This window comes from Corvus brachyrhynchos, unplaced genomic scaffold (assembly GCF_000691975.1).
Source record: "Corvus brachyrhynchos isolate BGI_N302 unplaced genomic scaffold, ASM69197v1 scaffold633, whole genome shotgun sequence".
NCBI classification, from domain to species: domain Eukaryota; kingdom Metazoa; phylum Chordata; class Aves; order Passeriformes; family Corvidae; genus Corvus; species Corvus brachyrhynchos.
Genome location: NW_008237435.1, coordinates 557224 through 584399, shown reverse-complemented (window position 1 = coordinate 584399; position 27176 = coordinate 557224). Strand labels below are relative to the sequence as shown.

At 35.7% G+C, this 27176-nt stretch overlaps 1 protein-coding gene across 3 annotated transcripts in view; it reads left to right on the top strand.

Moving 5' to 3' along the window:
- CRISPLD1 (cysteine rich secretory protein LCCL domain containing 1) overlaps nt 1-24187 on the top strand; it is a 37651-nt gene extending 13464 nt beyond the window's left edge. For 2 of the 3 annotated variants that reach the window (XM_017731209.1, XM_017731210.1), the window contains 12 exons: nt 5723-5841; nt 5975-6107; nt 7571-7686; nt 8572-8672; nt 9784-9963; nt 10056-10116; nt 10242-10308; nt 10916-11046; nt 13874-13917; nt 14004-14076; nt 16175-16250; nt 20561-20944. In XM_017731209.1, coding sequence (XP_017586698.1) covers nt 5723-5841; nt 5975-6107; nt 7571-7686; nt 8572-8672; nt 9784-9963; nt 10056-10116; nt 10242-10308; nt 10916-11046; nt 13874-13917; nt 14004-14076; nt 16175-16250; nt 20561-20815 — 1356 coding nt within the window. In that variant the 3' untranslated portion in view covers nt 20816-20944. Of the gene's footprint in view, nt 1-5722; nt 5842-5974; nt 6108-7570; nt 7687-8571; nt 8673-9783; nt 9964-10055; nt 10117-10241; nt 10309-10915; nt 11047-13873; nt 13918-14003; nt 14077-16174; nt 16251-20560; nt 20945-22605 lie in introns of those variants that run through there. The other variant, XM_008631361.2, reaches the window with a different exon arrangement.
- The last annotated feature ends 2989 nt before the right edge of the window (nt 24188-27176 follow it).

Below are 27176 nucleotides of genomic sequence, written 5' to 3'. Positions count from 1 at the left end.
ATAAATAGGTTGCTGTGACTCTTCATATTCTTCTATTTTTATTCTGGCTTCTTTTAAAATGCCAAGCATCTTGGCATTTTAAAGATCACTAATTAGTTTTTTATTTGTTTGAAGTTCTTCATTGTGTAACTTGATCTGAGTGAACATGAAAACATAGGTGTTTATCTTTCTTTGTATATGAAGATGCTTTCATTGTTTGAAGCCAAAAGCTTGCCATCATGTGAGTGAAACAAGGGAGTGCTATTAAAAGCACAGGAATAAAATTCCTATTCCAGTAAAGAGGTATGTTTTAAATACTTAGGCAGATTATTTTACATGTTTGTTTCATTTAGCCTGCTTTGTGAACAAAATGCACTATATTTAGAACTAATCTGACAGGATTGGTACGAAAAAACTTCAAAATAAACAGTCTTTTAATCCTTAGAATGAAGATACACCGTTTTTTTTCATATAAGTTCAGTTAGAATAATTAGTTTAGGAGAGAAATTTGGATCTCCTGTTTTAACTACTGAAAGAGAAGGACAAAATTCAAGGTGGTATCAAAAATGTAAAGAGGCTCCTTCCTGTTTCTGATCCCATCTCTGAAGCAATGATTAGGCATGTTGATAATTCAGTAGAAAATCTTTTGAATTCTTCAAATTCCAACTACATGTAGCTGTAGAATTGGCCTTTAAAAATACCTTAAAGCTTAATTTTCTGTGAGTGAGCTGTGATATGGCATTGCAATCGTACAGATTTCTTGTACAAACTTTTAATTTGTTTTCAGAAATTTCATATTTATTCATAATTTTATTAGCACTTTTGTATAATTTTTGCATAACTGGAGTAGTCAGATATATATTTAAGATCATTTTCCAAGTGGTTGCATCAAGGATTAGGATACCATTTATAGAAACACAGAATTGGTAAGGTTGGAAGGGACCACAGTGGGTCATCTGGTCCAACCTCCCTGCTCAAGCAGGGTCATCCTGGAGCACATGACACAGGATTGCATCCAGATGATTCTTGAATGCCTCCAGTGAGGGAGACTGTGCCTCCTTTCTGGGCAACCTGTTCCAATGCTCAGTCACCCCCACAATGAAGTTCTTCTTCGTGTTCAGGCGAAACTTCCTGTGCATCAGTTTCTACCTATTGCCTCTTGTCCTGTTGCCTGGCACACTGAGAAGAGCCTGGCTCTAGCCTCTTGGCAGCCTTGTACCTGGGCTTATTATTCCCCAGGTGAAGGACCCTGCCTTTACCTTTGTTGAATTTCAGCTGGTTCTTTTCTGCCCATCTCTCCAACCTGTCCAGGTCCTTCTGAAGGGCTGCACAGCACTCTGGGGTATCGGCCACTGCTCCCAGCTTTGTGTCATCAATGAAACTCCTGAGGAGACATCTGCCCCTTCATCCAAGTAATTGATAAAAAGTTAAACAATATTGGGGCCATTATTAAACCTTGGGGGTCACCACTAGTGACAGGCCTCCAGATAGATCCTGTGCCACTGATTACAAACCTCTGGGATCTGCTGTTCATCCAGGTCTCAGCCCACCTCACTGTTCACTCATTCAGTCCACGCTTCCTGAATCTGCCTGTGAGGATGCTGTGCGAGACAGTGTAAAGAGCCTTGCTGAAGTCAAGGTAGATGATATCCACTGCTCTCCCCTCATCCAGCCAAGTAGTTGGTTCATCATAGAAGGTAATTGGATTGGTCAAGCATGATTTACCTTTAGTGAATCTGTGCTTACTACTCCTGATCACCTTGTCCTTCATGTTGGTAGAGATGGCCTCCAGAATGGGGTGCTCCATTGCCTTTCAAGGGATTGAGATGAGGCTGACTGTGGTCATTTCCTGGGTCCTCATTCTTGTTCTTTTTGAAGACTGGGGTGACATTTACTTTCTTTCAGTCCTCAGGCACCACTCTGATCTCCACAAGCTTTCAGACATGATTGTGAGCAGCCTCACTATTGTGTCTGCCAGGTCTCCCAGCACTTGTGGATGCATCCTGTTAGGGCCCAGTGACTTGTTGATGTCAAGTTTGGCTAGGTGTTCTCCTCAGTTCTCCTTGACTGAGGAAAAGTCTTCCTTCCAGCATTCCATTACTGTACTCTCCTTGATCAGAGATCCCTGAGGGCTGGTCTTGTCAGTGAAGCCCAAAGCAAAGAAGGTGTTCAGTACTGCCTTCTCTGTGTCCTGTTACCAAGATCCCCTCTCCATTTAGTAGCAGGCCCACACTATCCTTAGTTTTCCTTCTGTTATTGATGTATTTGAACAAGTCCTTTGTTTTGTCCCTGTTGTCCTTCACCATATTCTTGAAGGGCCCTGGCCTTCCTTGTCTCATTTTTATTTACTCTGACAGCCTCTCAATATTCTTTCCAAGTGGTCTGACCCTGTTTCCATCTCCTGTGTATTTCCTGGCTATGCTTGAGTAATGACAGGAGTTCTTTATTCATCCACACAGGTCTCTTGATGCCTTTGCCTGATTTCTTGCTCATCAGGATGCATCATCCTTGAGCCTGGAGAAGATTGTCCTTGAATATGAAGTTTCCCTCTTTTTATTAAAGGTCATTAGAGTGATCCTGGAGATTGGGAAACCTTTTCATTTCTACATTGATTTGGGTTTGTGTTTTATGGCTCCTGTCTTGGTAGGCCTTGGAGACACAAGCAACTGTGACTTCTAGCTCTTCTATCTCTTTTTCATCTACTGGCTGTAGGAGATAAGTGGTGTTTTATTTCTACTTTTTCTCTGAAGTTTGTGGTAATCAAGAAAGTTAATCTCTAGGAAATTCTTTGGAACTGGGACATTTGGAAATTCTTCCAGAATGTTTCATAAAATTGATGTTCTTTAGTAGAGTTTTGGTTTTTTTTAATTTTAACTTCCATTAAAGACATTTCAGGAAGTGGTGGCTTTGAGAAAATGAGCCCATTGAACATTAATACTACACTTAAGGAGGGTTTATCCTATAGTGCAATTTAGACTTGACTGATTTTTTTTACAACTGAATATGTAATGCTTTTGCTATTTACTCCATCACATCTCAAAATATACTTTAGTGATTAAAATGAGAAAGAAATTAAGTTTCGTCTTGGTAATCATAAATGCAGCTGCTTCAAGGAAGATGTATTATGATGAGGCCTAGAAAGTGGGAAGTGTGCTTATCTCTGGCTAGGCAGGGTAAAGGGAGTAAAGACAATATTTTATACTGTGGATGAAGGCAGAGAAACAGTTAAAGAAGACAGAACTTTTTTTGAAGACCATATCCAATTTCAACAGCGCTTGGAGTGTGGGTGTCCATCTGTCAGGAGGATTAACGATGAATTTAAGTTTTTCATCAAAAAGTTGTTCTTGCAGAGTTCTGGATGGCTCTGTCACGCATAGCTTTCATCACTCTTTAAAGAAAATTTTGTTAAAGGTAACTACTTCACAAGCTTGAAGAGTTGATTCAAGCAGCTACTATTGATTGCCTAGCCCTAAACTTTTTAAAGTATCACTATTTCAGTTAAAATATATGCATAAAATATTTTTAACCTTGTGTGGTGAAAAAAATAGAAAAACAGTACAATTCCTTTAACCATGACTGCTGTTTTAAGAGTTGAAAATGTGGGGGGAAGCTTTACAAGAGAATATCTTCTGATATTCTGAATAGCTATAAGAGCTATAAGAAATGGTAACTAGCCTTGGAGGTAGGAAGTTCTAAAACTGAGCAGGTGCCCAAATTTTGCTCCATCATAAGTCTAATTTATTCTAAATTTGTATTTCAGAGTCCAGTTGGCAAAACTATTCTTAATAGCAGTTATTTGGCAAATGTGTTAACTTTATGATTTGTTCATCCCAAGAGCTAAATCTACATGTTGTAAGATTTTGAGGTGACTTAATATCATGCAATATATGCAACAAAGACAAACTGTAGTGGCTTTTATTTTAAAATATTATGGTCTTGTGATTTTGTGGTAGAAGATGAAGCAACTGTACTAAAGTCTATAAGACCAAAGTAGAAGTCTCATGGGGGAAGTATGTTAACCTTCATGTGTTTTTACAATGGGTACAATAGCGAGAAGAACATTTTATGGTGGTGTGACAACTAAAGGGAGGAGAAAAACAATTATACAAACTGTCATATAAAACTTCCTGGTTTAAGATTTGAATATTTTCTTATGGAGATTAAAAAAAATTGTTGTTTATGACACAGAAATAATGGCCTAGGATGGTGAATAGAAAATTCATACTGTTCTCTAAAGTCAGTGGTCTTCGTATCCATAGGTGGGTTAAAAGATTTATTCTGCCATTATTATACTGTTTTGAGTACTTCTGTCAAAATAAATATTGAATTTTGGGAGCCAAAATGTACCCTGTAAGTATTTTACTTGCTGGTAATATTAATAATAACAGACAAAATGCAGTCCAATATGTTAGAAACTTCTGAAGAAGAGAAGCAAGAACAGATATTCTAGGATTAAATTGAGTGATAATAAACTCTTTACATAATCATGGTCTTGTATAACCAAGGACATACTTGTTTTTAATGAGTTATCTGATTAATAATTTGAAAACTGCATGTCAAAATCAGTAGAAAAATAAATATTAGCATGTGGAATTTGTCTGTTATATTTGTGTAGTTTTTGGCTGTGTTAAGGATTTTTCTACCTTTTATCTGTGCCAAAAATTAGTAGACATGATCTCCAGTGTCTGCATGGGAATTTGGATCTGGAAATACTGAATTACTGTTATTTAGATAGCATAGTCTCACTTTATAAAACTTACTCTGAACGTATGATGAAAGACTTGAGGTTCTATCAAGACGTGTTTCTCTCCTGGAAATATTCTAGTTTCCTAACCTGAGTGTTGGTATTAGAGAGTCAAGTATCTGGAAACTATTTCAGCAGCTATCAGGAAATTCCAAAAGTCAAGCAGAAGTATGGGTACGTTGCATTAGAGCCATGGACCACTTTGAGCAAATCCCAGCTTACTGCAGTAAAAACTATGCATACACAGTATGGTATGATTTTTTTCAAGAAGAGTGTGTCTTAGTATGCTCTTGAAAGAAAGAAACTTGGATTTGCCTTTCAGCTGCAAGCTTATTCCTCCATCTCCCTAAAAGAATAAAAATTAAGGATAAACAACAGTTCATAATCTTTCTTTGACTTTTCTAAGCATGCCTCTTACTATCATGAATGTCTCTTTTTTGCCAACCTGGCCATAAAATCAAGGAACGACAACCTTACTCTAGTTTTCATAATTTGTGTTTGAATTGTGCATTATTTCAACAAAAGCTGGTTATAGAAAAGGAAGAGGAAATTGCATTCATTTCACATAAACTATTAGTTTAGAGTAAATAAAGCCTTGTTTGAAAGCAGGTTGGATAAAATACCCTTTTGGCTAAGAAAAATGCCCATTACCAAAAAGAAAGCTCACGAGACAGAAAATGCACTTAATTTCGCTTGGAAAATTGAACTAAGCCTTTCAGTTTCATATTTGTGCTTTATTCACTGCAGCATGGCTGCACATGGTTTCTAAAGGGAATGCTGTGAAGGGATTAAAACTTTTTTTCTCTTGGTGAAAACATTTTTCTTTCTTACGTAACACAAATGCAGCAGACATTTTTTCAAGTCTTACTTTTCAGTCTTCTGCCTCAGTAAAAGAAACTTCAAAAATTCGAAAAAAGGACAATTTTTTTTTTTCTTTTAAGAACAAGATACATACCAAATATTTCTAAGAATTTCCCTTTCTTGCCTTTCAAATTTCAGACATGGGATACAGAGCTGGAGAGATCTGCAGAGTCATGGGCTGAAGCCTGTCTCTGGGAACATGGACCAGCAAGCCTTCTTCCATCAATTGGACAGAATCTGGGGGCACACTGGGGAAGGTAATTTAAGATACTGTTTTATGTAATGTATGAGATTTTTTAAAATCTAACAAAATTTGCTTGTTACTTAAAGGAACAATGGTAGAAGCTACAACTTTTGAATGATCTAATACACTGCTACTGGCTTCCCTAGGTACAGACCTCCAACATTTCATGTCCAAGCATGGTATGATGAAGTGAGAGATTTCACATATCCTCATCCTCATGAATGCAACCCATATTGTCCATACAGATGCTCTGGTCCTGTTTGTACACATTACACACAGGTATGTAGGTGTGCTTGATTTTTATCAGCTATAGGAAAGAATGGCAGAGACTTCCAGCTAGGCTGCTGTCTGACACTTGGAGCACACTAAACTTGCAGTAGATACCACAGCACAAAAGCCCAGCAAGGGCTTATTTACACTCCATAGTTACAACCACTGGGTGTATCAGTCACAAAGTAGGGTTGTCATACAAATCTTTAGATTTCATCCTCATAAATATCAGCAGGATGAGGAAAAAGGTCGCAAACCCCAGTGTTAACTGAGTGTTACTGCTCAGTGCACTTTGCATAATCCAGATAATCCTTCCCATAATAAGTTGCAGGAACAGCTCATTAAAAAAAAAAAAAAAAGTTTTCTTAGGTGAATTCCTCAGATCAGACTAGTTTTTAAGACCTTGTTTTAACTTCAGGAAGATTTTAAGATAGCATAGAGATTATTTACCTCATACTTCTGAATTCTGTGTATCCAGACTGAATTTCTTCTGAAGGCTATCAGCGTATTTTCAGTGTATGGGAAATACATAATCTTCAGATTATACTACAGTCCACATATAATTTTTGACATAATAATGGAAAACTTAAAAATTATTGCTCTTTGAACACTAATTTTCTGTTTACTGACATAATTTACAATTGTATCTAATTTTAAAGTAGAGTTACCTCTATGTTCTTATTTACCATTTCTATGAAAGTACCTGTAATTACATTTACTATTACATGCAAGATCAGTACATATATACAGCTTTTTTGTGGTACTAGTTCTTCATAGTACTTGCTTCTTTCAAATTTTAAATCCTGCTGGATCTACAGATTTGGCTTACCTTGAATGAATACATTTTCAACACCTGTCATATTTGTCTCATTTGAACAATTCAGACTTCATCATTCTGATTATTTTTGAGATATGCGATGAAAGGTGAATACAGGAGCACAGCCACCTTAGATTGCAATGACATGAAAGCATATTCATTTAAAATCCGTTAGACTTGGGTCTATTCACTATATGAGTGATTTTGTTAATGGTTTTATCCTTTGTTACCTCTTTTACTGCTGAAAAATTCTGTTGTCTCAGTCAAACCAATCCAAACCCCTCTGGGTCTTTAGGCTGTACTTTAGGAACTCCAGCACATGGGAACATAACTTCTAACTCACAATTATCTATTAATTGTAATTCTAAGAACCAGTTCTTCAGATCCTGTTTAGTAAATGTTTTGCTACACTTTCAAATATATGCTTAGAGCATTTGTATAAAATGAGAGACATATCTTTTCTATCAAGGTAAAGCTTTTCTCTCTAATAAGGGTATAACTGAATGGCCTTTTGACAGTTGTAATTAGGTCACTTGAAGCCATTTATAACAGAGGGGAATACATTGCTTTGGTGATTTGAATTTTTTATATTGGAGACAGTTTTGATTTTAACTTGATCATCTTTGGTTTTCACATGTTTTCCTCTTTTCCGTAGGTTGTTTGGGCTACAAGTAGCAGAATCGGTTGTGCAATTAATTTGTGTCATAATATGAACATCTGGGGGCAGATTTGGCCAAAAGCAGTTTATCTTGTATGCAATTATTCTCCTAAGTAAGTAGATTGACACCCAAAAATATCTTGAGGGGGCGAGATACTTTATTATAGTCCAGGAAATAATCTGCAAGGAAATCAGTCTGGATTTTCTGGTTTTTGTACTGTTATGAAATAGAGCATTGTTCCCAAACAGTCTTTCTCTGCACAAATATTCTTCTGAGTTTTCTGGCCTGTGTTTTAGTACATATACAGCATCAGAGATCTTTATTGTAGTGTGATATTTTTCTGAAAAATAAATGTATCTCCCCACTGTGACATAAAGAAATGTGTAACAGGAAGCCCATGGTTAGGATCAGATTTTGTACGATATTCCATCTAGGAGAGTGGAGCCTGCTCTCATGAAGTGGAGGAATTTAGTCTTATGTGCTATGCCAGTCTGAAAAGATCTTACAGCAATTTATGTCAGTTCTTCATTTTTTTTCTTCATGAACTTTTCAGCTATATTCTGTGTATTTGGTGTAGAATCATAGAATCATTTGGATTGTAAAAGACAATTAAGATCATTGACTCCAGCCAGTAATCTAATGCTGGCAAGTCCACCACTAAACCATGTCCCTGAGTGCCACATCTACATACCTTTTAAATACCTCCAGGGATGGTGACTCTGCCACTTCACTGGGCAGCTTATTCCAGTGCTTGGCAACCCTTTCAGAGAAAAAATGCTTCTAATCTAAACCTCCACTAGCGCAACTTTAGGCCATTTCCTCTCATCCTATTGCTTGTAACTTGGGAATATCAGAAAAATGTTATGGTCTATATGCCTCTGGTTTTCATAATTTATTTGTTGACATATTAAGTACTGTTTAATGTTAATGTGCTCACTGATTGATTTATTTTTTTTTTTTTTTTTTTTTTTTTTTTTTGGTAATTTTTTTTTTAAAGAGGAAACTGGTGGGGTCATGCTCCTTATAAACCTGGCCGCCCCTGTTCTGCATGTCCCCCTAGTTTTGGAGGAGGTTGTAGAGAAAATCTTTGTTACAGAGGTATGTACTATTTCACTGTTACAACTATAAATGGGAATAGAAATGTCTTTTTTTTTCTTTTGATTTCTTTCCTCATTGTACTTTAACATAGTAGAATAGAATATATTATGTGTGTGCCCAAAGACCAGTTAGGGCCCTGCTTTACTGTGATGAATGGGAGCATGTACTTGTGATATGTGAGGCTGAGCCTCACCAGAGGGAATGGAGTGCACTGAACTCCTGCTGGTAAGTGCTGGTTCAGGGATTTTAGTACACAAAGATGGAGACTCATTGTGTGCTCTTTATATGCCTTTCTGTAATTACACTGGAATTCTATGCAGTCATTTGTTTATAGGGAAACATTATCTCAGTGACATTGTCATGTGGTGTGTGAAAAATCAGTAACAAAGCTAGAAGACATTAGTAATTAAAGAAAATGTCAGCTAGGATGATTATTAACTTCTTGAAATTTTTGGAATGCTATTCATATTTTATAGCATTGAAACACAGCATATTATGAAGCTGCTGCTTCTTTTTTTCTACTCTGTGAACAACTCATTTAGCAATTTTTGTTAATAACTTCTGAGATTTCGTATGGACCATATGAAAGCTGCATGTGTGTGCCCAAATATCTTCCTTATGGTTCTTGCCTAAGTAAGAAATGTAGATTCAGTTATGAGTGTTTCAGAATTATTTTCACTATGTATGAATAGAAGGGCCTCATTTTCAGGTGTATGTTACTATGAAATAAGCTTCTTTAATTGCAAGTTATCTATGAACTTGGTAAAACTCTGCCCATGTGTAAGAGAGATTGTCCTTTGTTCCATTGGTTTTCTGATGGCATAAAGATACTAAAACAGGAGCATTAAGAGCAGTTTCATACTTCAATTGTGCTGTGAGTGCTGGGAAAAAGGAGTATATCTTTGCTCACTATCACAAACACACTTGAGGTATTTTATTAATCTCGAATTCTCCATCTTATGAAGCTGTGGAGAGTTTTCCTTGCTTTCTGCATTTTGTCCACCACTTTTTGAGAACAAAGCCGTATTACCGAAACACGGTAAGGGATTTACATTCCACACTGATTTTTTTTTTCTGAGATTTTTTATTTTTTGCCCATTTTCTGAAACAGAGGATTCAGAAGGACCTTATTCCCCCCATGAACCAGAAGAGGAAACTAATGAGATCGAACGTCAGAGATCCAAAGCCCAGGATGCAACTGTGCAAAGCTGGCCAAGAACACATCAACCTTCAGCCTCCACAGGCACTGACGACAGTGAGAAAAATGAAGTAATAAGCACACAGCAAATGTGTAAGGAATTTACCTGATTTGCAAGTTGTCAACAAAATTGAATTATCTAGTATCAAATTCATTGCAGTGAATTTGCTTTTTGCTTGTTTTAGCTCAGATTGTTTCATGTGAAGTAAGGCTAAGAGATCAGTGCAAAGGAACAACTTGCAATAGGTATGGTAAATTTTACAGTTGTCATTTTGAGATTTTTCTCAAAGGCTATATTTGTATGTGAGCTGGAATATTTTCCCTTTTTGTAATCCCAGGATTTAAGACCAAGTTGTATTTAATTCTCTTAGGTATGAATGTCCTGCTGGCTGTTTGGATAGCAAAGCCAAAGTTATTGGAAGTGTACATTATGAAATGGTAAATACTTTTAAATTAGATTTTGTACCAGTAGAGTGTTTAATGAAATGTCTTTTCTATTGGCATACTAGTTAAAATCGTATTAAGAATGGATTTTGAGGATGTCAGCATTCACCAAAAGTAAAAGCTTACACCAAATGTTTAAGATAGCATCAGATGACCTAAATTTGCATCTGCTTTTCTGTATGTACTGTACAAATGTACTTCACACACATACACAGAAGTAGAATTTTTGTGTCCACATATTTACGTGCAAATATGTGATGGTGCAACTAAAAGAGAAATACAGCGTTTTGTGAGTATGCTTGCATGAACTGTTTCAGTAAGATGGGCCTGCTTGTGTAACCTTAATACTAGCTGAGAGTATATAGTTTACTCTGTAGAACTGGAAAACAGTAGAGGAAATGACACCTACTGTGAACAAGTATGCTGTAAATGAGAATAGTTTATCTTTGAGTAAGGCAAAGTGGTGGTTTATTTGTTTGAAATAACACCTACATAGACCAAGTCACACATAAAGGACTCTCTGCTAAGTTTTTAATGCACATTGTAATTAAAACCTGTTTTTTGTCTGACATGGATCTGCTTTTCCTGCTCTATTTTTCAGCAATCCAGTATTTGTAAAGCTGCCATACATTATGGCATCCTAGACAATGAAGGTGGTTGGGTTGATGTCACTAGGCAAGGCAGGAAAAATTACTTCATTAAGTCTTACAGAAATGGCGTTCAGTCAATTGGGTAAGCTTTTTCTTAAAATTAAAATGTATGAAAAGGTTTTCACCTGTTTATTTTTATTTCATACAAAATAGATCACATTTTTAATAACATTTTGCTATGCTTTTAGTCATAAAGAATATGAAAATGCTATAAAAAGGCATGTGGATATAGAGGTATTGTATCCATTCTGTAACTTTAGCCAGCGTTTAACGGTGGACAGAGAGTTGGCACAATAATAATGCAAAAGAAGGTTAAATAATTTACAGAGTCACTTGGGCAGTAAGTTAGTGTTTGTAGTTAAATAATCTTAATATTGAGAGTATTCAGTTAATTAATTGGTAAGAGTATCTATTTGTTGTCGAAAACTAGTACATACTGGCAGATTGTTTTATGTGTTTTGGACATGGGCAGAGCAATCTATGACAATTAAAAGCAATAATATTACAAGTTTGTGTTTGTAAATAAGCCTCTTTTAGTGTGCATATGAACCAAGAAGAAATACATCTCTTCCAGTATGTTCGGTAATTTCAGCACAGTTCCACAGTCTACATACTACATTTTGCACAAATATTTTGCACTATTTCTGCATTGGCCAGTGATGGAATAATATTCCATACTGTGGAAACTTCATTTGGAGGTGTACTGCACTGCTGAGGTGCCTTCCCTAAGACTGGTATGTGAAAACAGCTCCAAATACTTGTAGACATGCTAAAGGAAAACCCAGAAAAGCAACACATAGAAGTGAAGAATGCTTGGCAGTTTCATATGTAATTATCCAGTGATAATCAGTATTAGTATATTTGAATCTAAGATATTATTAGTATTTGCAAATTAAACTTCACTATATCATAATGTATTCTTCAGAACTGTAAATTGCTGTCCTTATTTCTGTCTATAGTTAATATACGTGTAATAGTGGTGTATGTATAGCTCATAGGAGTAATATTGAGCTGAAAGAAAACAGAATTTTTCTGAGTGAGATATTTGGTTCAGGTGTAAACCCAAGAGTCAAGGAGATAGGTAATCATCAGAGGCTGTGCTCTCACTCTGTACTGTGCAAACAAATGACACAGGCTATGACACCTGTCATAATTTCTCTTTTCTACAGATATGTCTAATCCAGCATAGAGAGGAGCACTGACCTGGTAGACTAAATTCAGTGGTGTATAATTTGGTCTACCTGGGTAGCACTTAAGGCATTGATATCAATCACCTTCTTTGGATATCCAGTGACCTGACTGTGGTTTGACTTACCTGCCTAAGAATGAAGATACAGACAAATAGTTCTTTTTTTACTTACTTTGATACAAACAGGGAAGTAAATCTTGATTATATCAATACTAACATATTAGGAGCCAGCTTTCTTACAAATGTAGGAGTAGATAACCTGTAAAAAAGTCTTTAAACTGGAATCAGTTGATTTCCCATGAGTTGAAATCTGTGTTTCTGTGCTATATGAGACAAAACTGTATGAGTGTCCAGCCTAGAGAGTGTATTTAGCACCTATCCTCTGAGAACTGGAACTCAGGGCAAGGTATTTTAGCTATGGAATAAATAAAGATCATTTACCAAAGATTCAAACTTTCAAAAAGGCCCATCAATAAAGCCGGGGATGCCTTGCCGCTACCTGACTCTCACCAGTGTCTGTAGATGGAGCCTTGCATGAACTAGATACCTACTCAAGAATAGATGAAATAAAGTGGATCTCACCTTTTCTGTGTATTGCAAAACAGAATAGAGAGTACAGAAAAGTAAGTGTCAGTGCAGCATAGAGCAAATGCCCTAATCTTCAGCTCCTTTGATTTCTTATCAGGATTGCTAATACAATGTTTTTTCAGCTGTTGGATTTTTTTAGGATAGGGTACTGTTCTCAGTATCTCAACAAGCTAGTCAGCAATAGAATACATATTCCTACATCAGTGTTCAACAATGCTAGGGCAACAGAAGTATGAGCTACCTCAGTGAAAACAAATTGGAATCCAATAAACGAGCAATGTGAAATTGATGGGTCATACAAGTAAATAAACCAATGCAGGCAAACAGTGAGAGTCCACTGGAGCAATTTGCTCCAAAGGTGAATAGGGAATCATTTCCTTGGTTTGTTTTTCTTTTTTTAATAAGTAACTTTATGGTGCCAAAAGCATCATCAGCTTTGTTACAGATGAAAAATATCGGAATCAGAGGCATATCCCAGGAGTTAAACGACGAGGAAAACAGAAGATAAGGGGAGTAAAATAGAAATGTTCATCAATTTGTAGTGAAGCTACATAACCTATATACCTGATTTTTTATAACAACAGGAAGCAGATACATCTGGGTGCCATATAATTACTGAGAAAAAATTACTCTTGCATGTTATACTGGGTTTTTAATGATGCTCATGATAAGAGGAGATGCAAGATCCAAGAAAAAAATTTAATGAAATGTTTCAGAAAGGCTGTTAGGAGAAACTCTTCTCAGTGTTGGAGCTGTTTATATGAATGAACCTTCAGCAGAAAGTGAATGATCTCTTCTGGTAGATGAAAGCTTCTGAGCAACCATATGCTACACTATGAGGGAGCAGTATGTTGCATAATTGGTATCTACCGCACATTCTGTTAGCAAATTAAATTCCTGAAAAAGTTTAACACACATTCCTGTTTTAGAAACAGATTCACTGGGAGTACAAAGTAAATGTGTCATTGCAATAAACAGACTCCCAACTGGGGAGAAGGGGGTGCAGTGAGTAAAAACTGATTGGGGACATTGTCTTGGGTTTATTTCCATATTGTCTAATAAAAATTATTCTAGCTAAAAGAAATCATTGAAATATGTTATTTACTGGTAATTTCTAATATTTGTTCTTTAGAAAATACCAATCTGCTAACTCCTTCACTGTCTCTAAAGTAACAGGTTAGTATTTATTTCTTACAAGCTCAGCACTACTCTTTTTTTTCTAAATAGCACACATTTACTTGTTTCTATTTTATTTTCTTCAGTTCAGGCTATCACCTGTGAAACCACAGTGGAACAGCTGTGCCCATTTCAAAAACCAGCCTCACACTGTCCAAGGTAAAATTCATAAAATGTCATTAATTTAAAGTGCTGCTCTATTTTCTGCCATTTACTAATTTAAGTTGTCTTAAGTTGTTGAGAAAGGCGACAACGGTAGCTGTAAAAATGAAGTCAGAAATGTTCAAGTGATATTTAGTCTTTGGTCTTAGTAGAAGGAGGTAAAGATGATCTGCAGGATTTTTCATTAGGAAAGTCTCTTTTTCTTTTACTCATTAAGATCCTCTTGCTAATCTTAGTGAAATCATTAGACTAAAGACTGTGAATAAAAGTGTATTTTTATTTTTCATTGTCCATTTTTATATATATGCACCTTGGGCAAAGTACACTTTATTTCAATTTATATACCTGTAAAACAGATACAATAGGAGGATAAAATTCAGATATTTATTGTAGAAGTTACCAATTTGCTTGGAAGTTCCGGAGAAACTCGATAAAATAAAATTGAAATATATCTGGTTAATATGTCTGGTCTGCAGGTTGGCTTTAAATAGCTGTGCCATTTCTTTGAAGACTGTGTTTTAACTCTTTGAAAGGCGCCTGTACTGCAATATTTTTACAAAGGAATTCGGCAACAGTTCTTAAAACCATAGATGAGTCAAAGGTAAATACACTGTAGCATGATTTACCACAAATTAAGCTGGAGATATCCACAGGATTACTTTCATAGCAATCCTACAGCCAACACAGGAAACAAGTACAAAGCCAAAACTGCTAGTAAAACATCCTTTCATGTAGCACTTGGGTCCATGGACTTACTTGGTGTTTGGCTATGACTCCTGGCTTTCTAACTGGAAGATGTGAAGATGTAAGGTAAGAAGCAGAACACAGGAATGGATGGGTACAAGCTCATACTTCAATCTTTGTCTATTTTTCTTCATTATTAAAAACTAAAGTTAGCTTCATTAAGAGAAAAATAGGTTTTGTCTTTAGGAAAATTAAAAAATAAGTACAAGGTTAAAAATTACATCACTCTGATGTGTCAACTTAAGGAAATTCACAAAAGCAGAGATTCATTCAAGATTCTGTGCATGCTCTTAATTCTGAAAATGTAGTCTCAGGAATTACAAGCAGTAATCAGCCATGGCATTGAGTATACAACCTCATTTTTCCCTCTTACTCCTGACTCATAAATCAGCAGGTCTTCAAAAGGCTTCTTTGACTTCTTGCTTCCTTCTGACAAAAGTATGTTTCCTGACTCTATCAACATGCTTTAGTTACCCATCTGGCAAGACTCTAGTATGCCCAAGTGATGTGACTTGCCAAATACCGATTGGAGCCTGGATAACATCTTGGAGAATAGCACTTGCTCAGGGCTGCCCCATGTAGGGTGGCTCCATTTTTGAAATGAAATAACTCAGACTAGTCCTAGAGTTGAATCATGGTTCTTGCTTGAAGCATATCACAATTAGCAAATAAGATGCTGACACCTTTTGTACTACTCTTAGCTTCCCACATGGTTTTCCTGTGCATTTTGAAGCTATAGAAGACATGAATCACAGAGGAAGTTTTCCTCAAAGGTTAACAAAATGCAGTTAATAAAGACAGCCTTTGTTTTGGTAGGTTTCTGATCTCCCAGAATCAGCTAGGAATCTCACTACTTTCCAAAGTTTTTCATTCTAACCACAGATGCCAATGCTCACCTTCATTATAAGTTGCTAAATTGGCTTGTGTCACCAGTCATCAGTATCATAACAGGTCCTCACTCAGATCTGTCTCTTCTGTGAAGATATCTGACTGTACATTTTGTATAGGGCGCTTAGAATCAGATATATTCTAGAATAATGAACAGTCTCTCTTCTCACTGAGTTTTCTACTTGCCTCACATGCTGAGCAAGAACACCATCTGCTTATGAAAGGAAAGAAGACCAAACTTGTTAAAGTATGATTTTAAGCACTTCATTTTGAACCTTAACACATTAGCAATGCTTTCAACTGTATGGTCAAAGCCTTAAAAACTGACAGCTTTTAAATTGCATTATAGACCCATATGTACAGATAATCAACTTGATTTATACTTACTAATGCTGTCATTGAACATGATATATTAATCCTCATACTCTTCCTAACTGTATGTGGTTTGTTTTTGATCTTTCAGGGTGTATTGTCCTCACAACTGTATGCAGGCAAATCCACACTACGCTCGTGTAATTGGTACACGAATTTATTCTGATGTAAGTACAGGGATTTACATTGTGTTATATAATGAGGTATAAAATTCTATGAAAAAAATTATAATGTAACTATAAGATAGAATATTGAAGAATATTGATATACAGTTTTCTTTTGTATGCTGATTTTTCACACAATCTTTTCAAAAGTTCTTTTTCAGAGGCTCCCATTTAAGTTAGCAGTACTCACCTGCTGAAGATACGGAAAGTTATTTGAAAACTCATTGTAGGCTTCACTGGTCTCTGGACCCACTTTCAGTTTTTTATCAAAAATCCCACTGTTCAACATTAGCAGTGTATACTTTTTTAAACCTTTTCACTTTAGATCCTGATGCAGCCTTAACTTCTGTCAGACTATACGAAAAAATATTATTCTTAAAATAAATGTCCACAGTCTTCTTACTTTGAATATTTCTTATCTGTGTGGATAGCTAAATATTTGCAACAGAGTTTTGATCTCTTTGTATAAAATATCTCACACTGTCATGTTATTTTAACAGACTTTTTTTCTTGTCATTCTGTTTGCTAGTCAAGTTTTTTCCCTGTCTTTTCTACAACATGTTTAGTTCTGAGGTGGATAGAAAACCTGAAAAGAGATTTCTATTTTATGCCCCTCCTTTGTCATCTCTCTATGGAGAAGCCAGGATGTAGTGGCAGAGAAAGCAGTTCACATTTTTGGCAGTAAACTCTATGGTTTAACTGTCTTATGGATGCCATAAAGAGTAGTATGGCAACCAGCTGGGTCAGATGATGATTTTCACTACTTTCCAGTTCTTTGAAATGTGTGAAAATAATATGCAAATATTTACTCATCAGTATTTTGAAACTAACTAATGTCCATTAGATTACCTGAGTGTGTTGTCCTGAAAACGTTCTTGTCCATAAGTAGTGTCACAGGTGTGAATAGTACTTCCACTTTAGAAAGATAATTGATTTGTTGGCTGGATCCTTAATGTGTATAAAAGAGGCAGTGAAAATAGACTCAATGCAAGTGCAGTTTGAGGAAGATGATTTTCTTTCAGCTCTGTGGTTGCAATTAAGGGCTACAGACAAAGTTTCCCAGTGAGTTAGAAGAGACTGTTGAGGAGAAAGAAGACATGCATGTGTTTAACAGGAGGAAATCTCAGAATATGTATTTTCTTTGGCTGGAGAAGTCCCAGGTGACTTTAATTAGTTTTACAGAGTTTAAATTAGAATTTAATTAGTTTAAAATTATTTTAGGTGTACTATCTCATTATTCATCTCCATTGTATAGAAATGTGTGCTTTTAGGAAAAAATGGACATAAATACAGGTTGGAATCCAGAGATGGGAATCTTATCAACTTCACATGCTGTCAGGGTAGATATTTACACAGAAGGTGCTGTTCTAGATTATGCTTGTAGTAGTTTGTAGTACAGAGACTAGAGTGGTAAAGGAGATAAATAGGTATCTGCAGAGCAGAATTAATTTTACTTTTTCAGAGTGTCTACCTAACTTCTTTTGGGGGCTAGAGAGCAACAAATATCTTTTATTCAAAGAGTTTGATGGAGTTGTATAATTTTATACCATTTGAGGGCTTTGGTCATACTGATTTTTGTTTCAGTAACTGTATATGGAAATATTCCCTGAAACTTTTGCAAGAGTATTCATAATTCTCTGCTATGGTAAAATATAGAGACTATGATGTAGAAAGCTATTAAATAGCTCCATATTCCTATGATGGTATGCTAAAGACACTTGTGGTTTAAATGCCTTTGTAGAGTAATGATATGCTGTGGTAGATATTGGTATTTGTGGAGTACCCAAAGAAGGGAAATAATTGGGCAACTTGGTATTCAGACCCTATGACCTGTTAAAAATACTAACAAGTTTAGGAGTGTTCACAACACAGCAATGAAGCACGGCCATATAATGCTGTATGAAGTGTTTATACTAACTTAAAAATACTACCTTATATATCCTTTGGAATTTCTTCATCAAAATTAAAGAAACAACCCCAAATCTTTGAAGTCTTCCAGAAAGTGACACAAGGGTGCTGATGTAAACCACAAAAAATATGCTGAAATTTGTGATAGACATAGTGAAATCCTGTTTTGCTTAAATCAACAGGAGGCTTACCTTAGTGGTTCAAGGAAGTGTGATCTCGATGACATAATATTGAACATAGGAAACACTGTGGCATCACTTCTGGAATCTGATTCCATTTAAATGAATGTCTAATAGTCTCATTCCAAGACAAGAAGTTCTTGAGAAATAAGGGTAGATAATACTTTCTGAAAAAAATGTATTCTGCATGTGTTTATAAAACTAAATACATATATTCATAGCTATTCTTACAAACTAGTTCATAACTATGAATTTATACTCATTTAATTGTTCATATATTGAAAAAGTATGTGCATTTGTTGTCCAGTCTCATCTGGAATGTAGCATCAGAATATCAGTTTAATTTTCATCTGAAAATAGCCTCTGAACTGGCTTCATCAACCCCAGTCTTCTGACCTCTCCTTTTTCACATATTCCATGTCTTGCCTTCACTTTTAAAATGTTGAGCATTAGCCCAGCCATACTTGATTGGTCCACTTGTCATACCAGCCCTAACAGTGGCCCCATCCCTTGCTGGAGATCATTTCCAACAACTAGTCAGCCTCTTCTGTCAAAATCTACATCCCTTGACTTTTTCTTTCCTTTTTACTTGACTAGAAATTTCAAATAACATGAGAACAGCCAGTATCTTAGCTACCCTCAACTGTAATTATGAAGGTACATCCCTATCTCATGGTGTAAAAAGTGTAGCATTTTGGTTACTGTTACAGAGGTGAAAAAGCTGATCTTTCTTTTCCCCAGTTGTACTTCTAGCCTTTTTTTATATCTCTAGTGGGAACTGAAAACAAAGTTACTGCTGTGTTATTGTACTAGGAATGAATAGAATGAATAGTATTCTTCTAGTTCTTGAGTGTAGTTAACTGCTTTGTGAATATCATCTTTTATTTCTTCTGACTGTAATCCTGCATTGCAGAGGCCATTTTTCCCCCTGGGTATTTGAAATTGCACATGATTAGTTACTCCACAGTATGGATAAATAAGGGATGCTATAATCGTAGCAATAATGCATCTGTTGGTGTTCGGGATATAACAAAAGTTTTACAACCTTGGGAGGAAGAAAAGTACAGAGGGGTTTAAATGGCATTCTTGCTGGCATGTTCTAAAACTGCACCCAGCAGCGTGGAAAAAATCCTCTAAAGTATCTTTGCAAAAGATTACTTGCATGAAGTATTTCAGATCTTTACTCCTTTAAATATTGGAACATTAAAAGACTAACTAAATACGGGTGAACCCGGCAAGTCCTGCACTTAGAGTGACAGTAGGAAAATCATTGCTATTTTAAATTCCTGATTTTATATAGCATTGAGATTGCAAAATGGCTATGATAACATGTATAAATTATTCCAGTTATAACTGGAAAAAATGCAATTTTTGTTTAAATAGTGGCCTGTTTGACCAGCTATTTATATTTATATTGACTAAGTTTTTTAAGGTTGCTTGTGGAGAAACCTATTGCATTTAAGACTTTTTCCACCAAAAAGCTTGTCTCCAAGTAGAGATTCACTGTAGCTGGAACTGCACTTTGCTATGCTATGTATTAAAGATTGGGATCTACCTTCTGGAATATTTAAAAAGTTTCATTCTTCTGACAATTTTTAAAATGCTGAAAGAGTAACAGAGTACTGCAAGATTAAATCACTTATTTAAATTAACATTAACAAGATTGTCACTGAGGAATGCTTCTGTGGATATAGTTTATTCTTCATGGGTTCATGAGGGGAATTAGTGACCAGAGAATAGAGGTTTCAGGAAACTGCAGGTGCTGTTAACTTCACAGACAATTTTCATTTTAGACCTCTTATCTTCAGTCTCATGCTCACATTATACCTTTCATCTAATTAGCTTTTAGTATTTACCCATGCCTGGATAGGAAACTGTGATTCTCCCTTTGAATATGGATCATTTCACTGATGTTTGATGTTTTGGCTGATAGATTCTTTCATTTTGAAAGGCTCAAGAATTCAAACGTTCCTGATCTTTGAAAAGAAATAGCCTGAAATAAATTATTTTTACATCATGGTGAAAGTGACCTGAAAGGCAATGTCTGTATTCCTGTAAATTGGCCTAATTCCTATGAAGCAGATTTAAATACTAAAACTAGTCGTGCAATAAATATAATTATTTTATGTTTCCTAAACTTGGTTTAAATACCTTTATTTGTCTTCTTCTTAAAAATTATGGAATAAAAGGATGACTGCAAAGCTAATCTTTTTCTTCCCTCCTCAGATCTCCAGTATCTGCCGGGCAGCAGTGCACGCTGGTGTGGTCCGCAACCAGGGCGGTTATGTTGATGTTATGCCAGTAGACAAAAGAAAGGTCTATGTTGCTTCCTTTCAAAATGGGATATATTCAGAAAGGTACAGAGCCCATTTGCAAAGATTACACTTTACTCTTGACCTCGATAAGGTTCACAGTCTTGCATTGTGTCTGTTTGTACCTGAGGCAGTGCTAGAAGCCAAACAAACAGGCAAGAAGGGGTGATTTACAGAGCTTGTGTAACAGCTGTGGTGACTTTGGAGAAGCTGTGGTAGTGGAGCTGCCTGCCTCCTCTAAGCTCATAAAACAGTACCCTGAAAAGCTGCTTATGAAATAAAGTAAACCTCTTGTTTGCTTTGCTGGTTCTGTAGTGACTAACACAATATTTGATAAGAAAATTGCCTTTACATCCTTAGGGATTTTTTAAAAATTAACATTAATGATGCAGTTTCATTGGTTCCTGATGAACTGTTCATTAGTGATTTACATGGTATCGAACCAGTGATCCTGAATCATACTTAATAGTCACAAACATGAAAATTCACAATCATTGAACCTTTTTTTTTAATAATTTGTTAACAGTGTTTTTCTGAAAGACATGGAGATGCTGTGAAAGTTCACTAGTTGTATTGAGTGTATTTGTGCATTGTATGATGATAACACATGGCTAATATGTTGCAGATTAAATTTAATCCCTGAAAGGGTTCTCCAAGTTCTAAAGGAAGAAAGAGAAATTACTTTAAAAACATTGTACCACTCTTCTCATCCTCTAAAGCTAAGAATGTTTCTTAGACTAAAAATGATTGTTACCTAACCCAGACTATAGTCTTTCTGAGAAATCTGAGTGGGAAAAAACCTCAAAAAGTTTCTTTAGAAAACCCAGAAATAGGAAAATATTGAGTACTTTTGTCTTGCTTTTAATTGGGGGTAGGGGAATGTCTGCTCTCTTTCTCTCAGACCTTTCAACAAATCTGGAAGCTTGTAAAATACAGATTTTCTTTACTCAATGGATGACTTATTTCACATATTTTTTTACTTTTCTCTGCGATCACCCAGTTTCCTTAGAGTTCTTCCCTACTGACACTTTTGCTCTCCATATAAATCTTTTCGAGTAGAGATGCAGACAGGAAGAATGTTGCAAATTTGATCATTATTTATACTTTATATCTAATATATGTATTATATAATATCTATAAATATACATTTTAAAATATGTATAAATACACATATATTTACACATAAATCATCTTGGTAAAGTCTGGGAGGTCAGCAGTTTGGAGAAGAGTCCCATGCAAGTTTTCTGTGAAGCAGAAGATGATGAATTCTAATGCTGTTGCAGCCAACCTGTTCCATTGTGCCTTTCCTTGCTTTCACCTCCATTTCCCTTTCCTTCCCAGATAATCTTCAGACAGGGTTTGCTAAAGAAAAAACAATGGACCATTAAATAGGACATGCTGGTCCAACTTAAGGCAAAAATACTTATCCTATCAAAATTTCATTGGAGTTGGGTGTTTTTGTTTCTTTTCTTTTGAAGCCAGATATTTATCCATTCAGAAGGAATTCCCTTTGTTTTTCTTAGATGTTAGGTCTCTGTAGAAATCTACGCTTCGTTGTATAAGCAACTAACAAACAAGTAATCTCTTGGGTCTGCAAGTTCTCTCCAAGTACAGTTGCTAGAATAGTAAGCATAAGATGTATGTTTTCTCTATTTCCAAAACACTTTTTATATTTTGCTTCAATTCCTTACACTAGAATCTAGCATCCCTCATCACAAAGGATTATTTGAATTTTTTTTATATTGTGATTTGTTCCTAATAAGATGTTAGGGAAAAAAAAATCTGAAATTTATGTAGTTTTTATTTGCAGCAGTTTTAAAGAAATCCTAGATAGCTAAATTTATGAGTTGTCACAAGAAGTGCTGCAGGATACTAGAATTAACAATTAAAATTTAAAAAAAGTTGTTACTGGAGTGTTACAGTCTTAAAAATAACGTAAGCAATGTTTTTATGTTCCAGTTTACAGAATCCTCCAGGAAGCAAGGCTTTCAGAGTATTTGCTGTTGTTTGAATCTAGCAAGTAAAACATAAAACAGGCAAGTGAAACAAGAGCACTTGGAAAAGATTAATACAGGCCATTTCTTGTAATTCCTAAAATTTGTATAAAGCTGTAACATTATTGTACAGAAGATGTATACTGCTTTCCACCAAAAAGTTTAAATTACGTATAAATCTTAATGGAAAAAATCTGTAAAAATAAACATGGGAGAAAAATTCATTTGAAAATCTATAATGATATATAAGAATACTTTGAATCCTGTGTTAAATATTGCTATATTTTCTTAGCAGTTACTCCTATACAGTTAATTCAAAGCTCACAAATGTTCCTTGTTTTCTTCATCTGAATATATTATTATATGGTGCTTTATATATGCCACTAACAGTAACCTTAAAACTATGCCTTAGGGAGGCCTGAGTTTTTATTTTCAATGTACATTAAAGAAGTCATCCCAATATTTTGATAAAATAAATCATGCCTTAAAGTAAAATAAAAACATATATAACTTTTTGATGATTTATAGTAGCATTAGCCATGCAAGCATAAATGAAGATCTAGATTGTTCTCAATTTCACACTAACCATAACAAGTAAAAATACCTATTTTGAAGTAAAATGGGAAATACAAAATATAGGAAGAAGCCCTGGTTCATGTTATCATGTTTTCCTCCAAAAAATATTTTTAAGAGACTGGGCCATTCATGTCTATTATTTCTTAAATAGATTAATAAAATATTTATTGGATGCTGGTAAGCTCTTTAGTTCAAATAACCATAATTCATTATGGTTCAGTCCTTCACAGATATTCCACTGTCTTGGGATGGGTGTGTGAGAGACAGACATATACAACCTTGAAGGATCTGATAAAATTGTTGTATTGAGAAGTGCAGTAACCTGAAATTAAGGAATAAGCCTGCAGTTCTGCACATACAGATGCTTTATTTTTGCCATGTGATTACTTCAATTTACCTAAATTTGGGTCCAGAAAAAATGTAGAATTGTACACATACATAAAAATTTGCAAGCTTGTAGCCTTGAGCTATAAATGTTATCAAAATACTACACATTAATATGAAGGTAAATGTTCAAAAAAACCAAAGAAAATGGTAACAAAGGCTAACCTTGCTCCTTGTGACCTGGCAAATACTCCTGCAGGCCAGGAAGTATAGTGGTATGAAGCCCAATGACAATTACGTCATTTGTTGCTTCACAATTTTAAAGAATTCATTTATGGTGAACAGCTTGGTGCATTAATTTTACCATATTATGGTATATGAAGAACATGTAGTGGTGATACTGTGTTTCTTTCTATGAAAAGTATATTGGTGCTTTTAAGACTGAAAAGCTGTTAAACTTTATTTTTGATGTATTTTGTTTCTGTTGTTGAATTTATTTCACTCCAACTTGTAAACTTATTCATATTCTTCATTTTTCAGAATACTATATTCTGCCTTCTATTTTGCTACATGTACTACCTCATGTAGTTAGGCAAGCTTTGTTAGTTTTTTTAATCTGTTTTGAATAAAATTAATTTACATTGTAAGAATACCTTTTACGGCTTTTATTTTTTGTTTGTCCTGATTCAAGAGAAAAAAATTAACAGCCACCCAAAATGTATGTCTTTCTTTGGTTTTCTGACCTGAATATTGCAAGCAGCCATAGTCTGAGGTTCTAAAAGCTGTAAAGGCATTTTAGACACAAAACTTCCACTAATTGCATCAGAAGTCTTATGGATAAATCTCATTTTTTGACCGGGATCAAATCGATGAGAGAGACAAAGAGTCTTTTATATAAAACCCTTTTTTTTCTGTAAATGGTGGCCACTGAAAGAAGCTTTCATACAAATTTTGCAATACTGGCATTAACCATTTCTCAGGATTGAAACCCAAGTGCAAATAGACTTCGACTGTGATGAATCTCCAAGTCAGTCAAAGGCTTGTGATAGACTTGCACCACCTTTTCTTAAAAGCACCAAAGCAGTAACACAGAAAGGTCTTGCAGTACCTGCAGTTGGGATTATCAGAACATAAATGCAGTAAGGCCACCCCTGAAATTAAGGACACACAGAACTACTGAGGGAGGCATTCAGAACAAAACATTTTGACTGCAACAGTAGTGTCCCTGTCCAAAAAGGCAGGATGCTTCTTTGCAACCTGGCCTTGCCATCCAGCAGCTCTCCGTGTCTCCTGCCTGGCATCTGATGCCCAGCAGTCTCCTCAGAACCCCTGGTAAGCCTGTGGGGTGCTGTGAAGTTTGGGTCCATGCACCAGGCAGGAGAGCATTTCCCTTCCTGTGGGCAGTGCCGAGCCTGCAGGGAGGAAAAAGCAAGGCCTTCAGTCATAACCACAACTTCCTTGCTTTGGGTTGGTGGGTGAATGGAGTCATACGTGGAAACACAATTGCCATTGCAAATTTCTGTCTTTTTCCTCCATTTTTTTCTGGTGGCATTTTTTGTTCTTCTATGTGTCTTTGCTTCCTCTTTTCTGTCATCTGTTAAGTCCAGCCTACATTTCCTGGAAGTTCCTGTGCAATGAGGCAGGGGTGAACCCTTGGGGCCATAACAATAAAATTTGTGCTTGGTGTGAGGAGAAAGAGAGATACCTGCAACATTCCATGTATGAATAATTGCTGTGAGCAGCTCTACTAATCAACAGAGTGACATGAAGAAAGTTACTCACCACCCTTTCTCCTCACATATTGTGTTGCCCGGATTTTTGGAGTTCTGTTGCTTTCCCACATGCAATGACTATCCTGTTCTTATCTCAATATTTCAGCTAACACTGGCTTCTTGAGAAATATTCTTCTGTATTTACTGTAAGTAATTAGTCAATGAGTAGACATTTCCAGACAATTGTAGAGTGGGAGCTACACTTTGGTATTTCTGTCTGCAGCAGAAGCAATTTTAGGCCAAATGCTCACAACTAATTCACAGAAAGCCTGAAAGAGTAACTAACGATACTGGAAATCTTATTTGTTGCCTAATGAAAAAACATACAAGAAAGTCAATTTTTAAATTCTGAAGAATTTTTGGCTAACTGAGCGGTTACAAAATTGTGGTCTGAACTTGAAATAAAAAGGATAATCAGTAAGAGAGTAAAGCTTAATTAATGCTATTCGTAATATTTAGCTTTCCTCTCAGGGAAGACCTAGAAATAGCCAACAAGAATGTAACTTATATGTAACAAAAATTTATTAATACATTGATACAAATTGTTAATGTGTTAATACACTAATACTCTAATATTTGCCATTTATAATTTTTGAAAGGGCTAAAATTCCAGGAAATGTAAGCCTGGTCAATACAGTAGCATATATGAGCAGCATATATGAGCAGCTGCTTAAAAGCATGTATGGAGCAGCAAAGGGTACATATCCACCTTTTCCTGCAGTCTTCTGGTATTTCCCATTAAGATTTGCTTCATGAGGAATCTTTTCCAAAGAAGTGCATAGGAATTATCTGGAGAGGAGTCAAGCATTTGTCAAGCATAGGTCATTTGCCTGGTGAGCTGTTCAGTAAGGACCAGTTGATGAATTGTTCTGCTGTGCTGCGTCCCGTCCAGCCAAAGTAACTGATTTCATAACTAAAGTGGTCAGACCCAAACTGACAACTCTTTCAACAGTTGCTCACCATTTTGAGAGCTATGTGAGGGTACTTTGGCTTTGGGGAACTTGGGACTCATAGTACTAGCTGGACATAAAAAACATTTCCTAAAATGTGGATGCTGAGGATTTTTTGTTAAAGGGTTCACAGACTTCCTTCTGTCTGATTTCTGCATAGGGGACAGTCTGATCTAAAAATTTTACATAAAGTGATTTTGAAATCAAGCCTGAAACACAGGTTGGGATAACCTGTGTGTAAGCTCACAGTTTTTTAACTGAAGACATAGATTCAAGCTTTATGTAAATGTAAAGAGTGTCAGCTGTCTATGGATTCTCAGTGAATTTGAAAGAGGAAAATAACATCAGCTTTTTTTATATGTATTGATATGTATGTTCAGGAAAATGCATGAGCCTTTACTTCACATGGCAGAGATGTAACTAAGTTACTCACATTAACAGTGTCTTCTGTGTGGCAAGTGCTTTTGAAGTATGTTTTGAATTTGGCTTAAAAGTCAGATAACCCAGATTCCTGTGAATACACAAGGGAGGGTTTATTTCCTGCAATTTCTGTAGTCATACAAAGGGCAAGATTTAGAAACATAAATATTTGGAATATGTTGCAAACATTATTCATACAGTGCAATATTCTGTTCAGAAATGTATATAAATACGGTATGAAATACTGTACTGTCGCACTTCTATGGCTTAAGGGTTTTTATAGCATCTGTGGAACTCTAGGGAATTATACAAGGAGTGAAAAGCCTGAAGATTTTTGTTTCATTCAGTGTATAACATGCATCTTAGAGAGCTTTAGATATACAAATGACAGCACAGTTTAACATTCAGAAAATTGCATATGATTTTATAAAAACATGCACTGTGAATATGGAAAAAGAAGCCATGCTGTCAGTCTTAGCTTTAGCCTGTCTCTG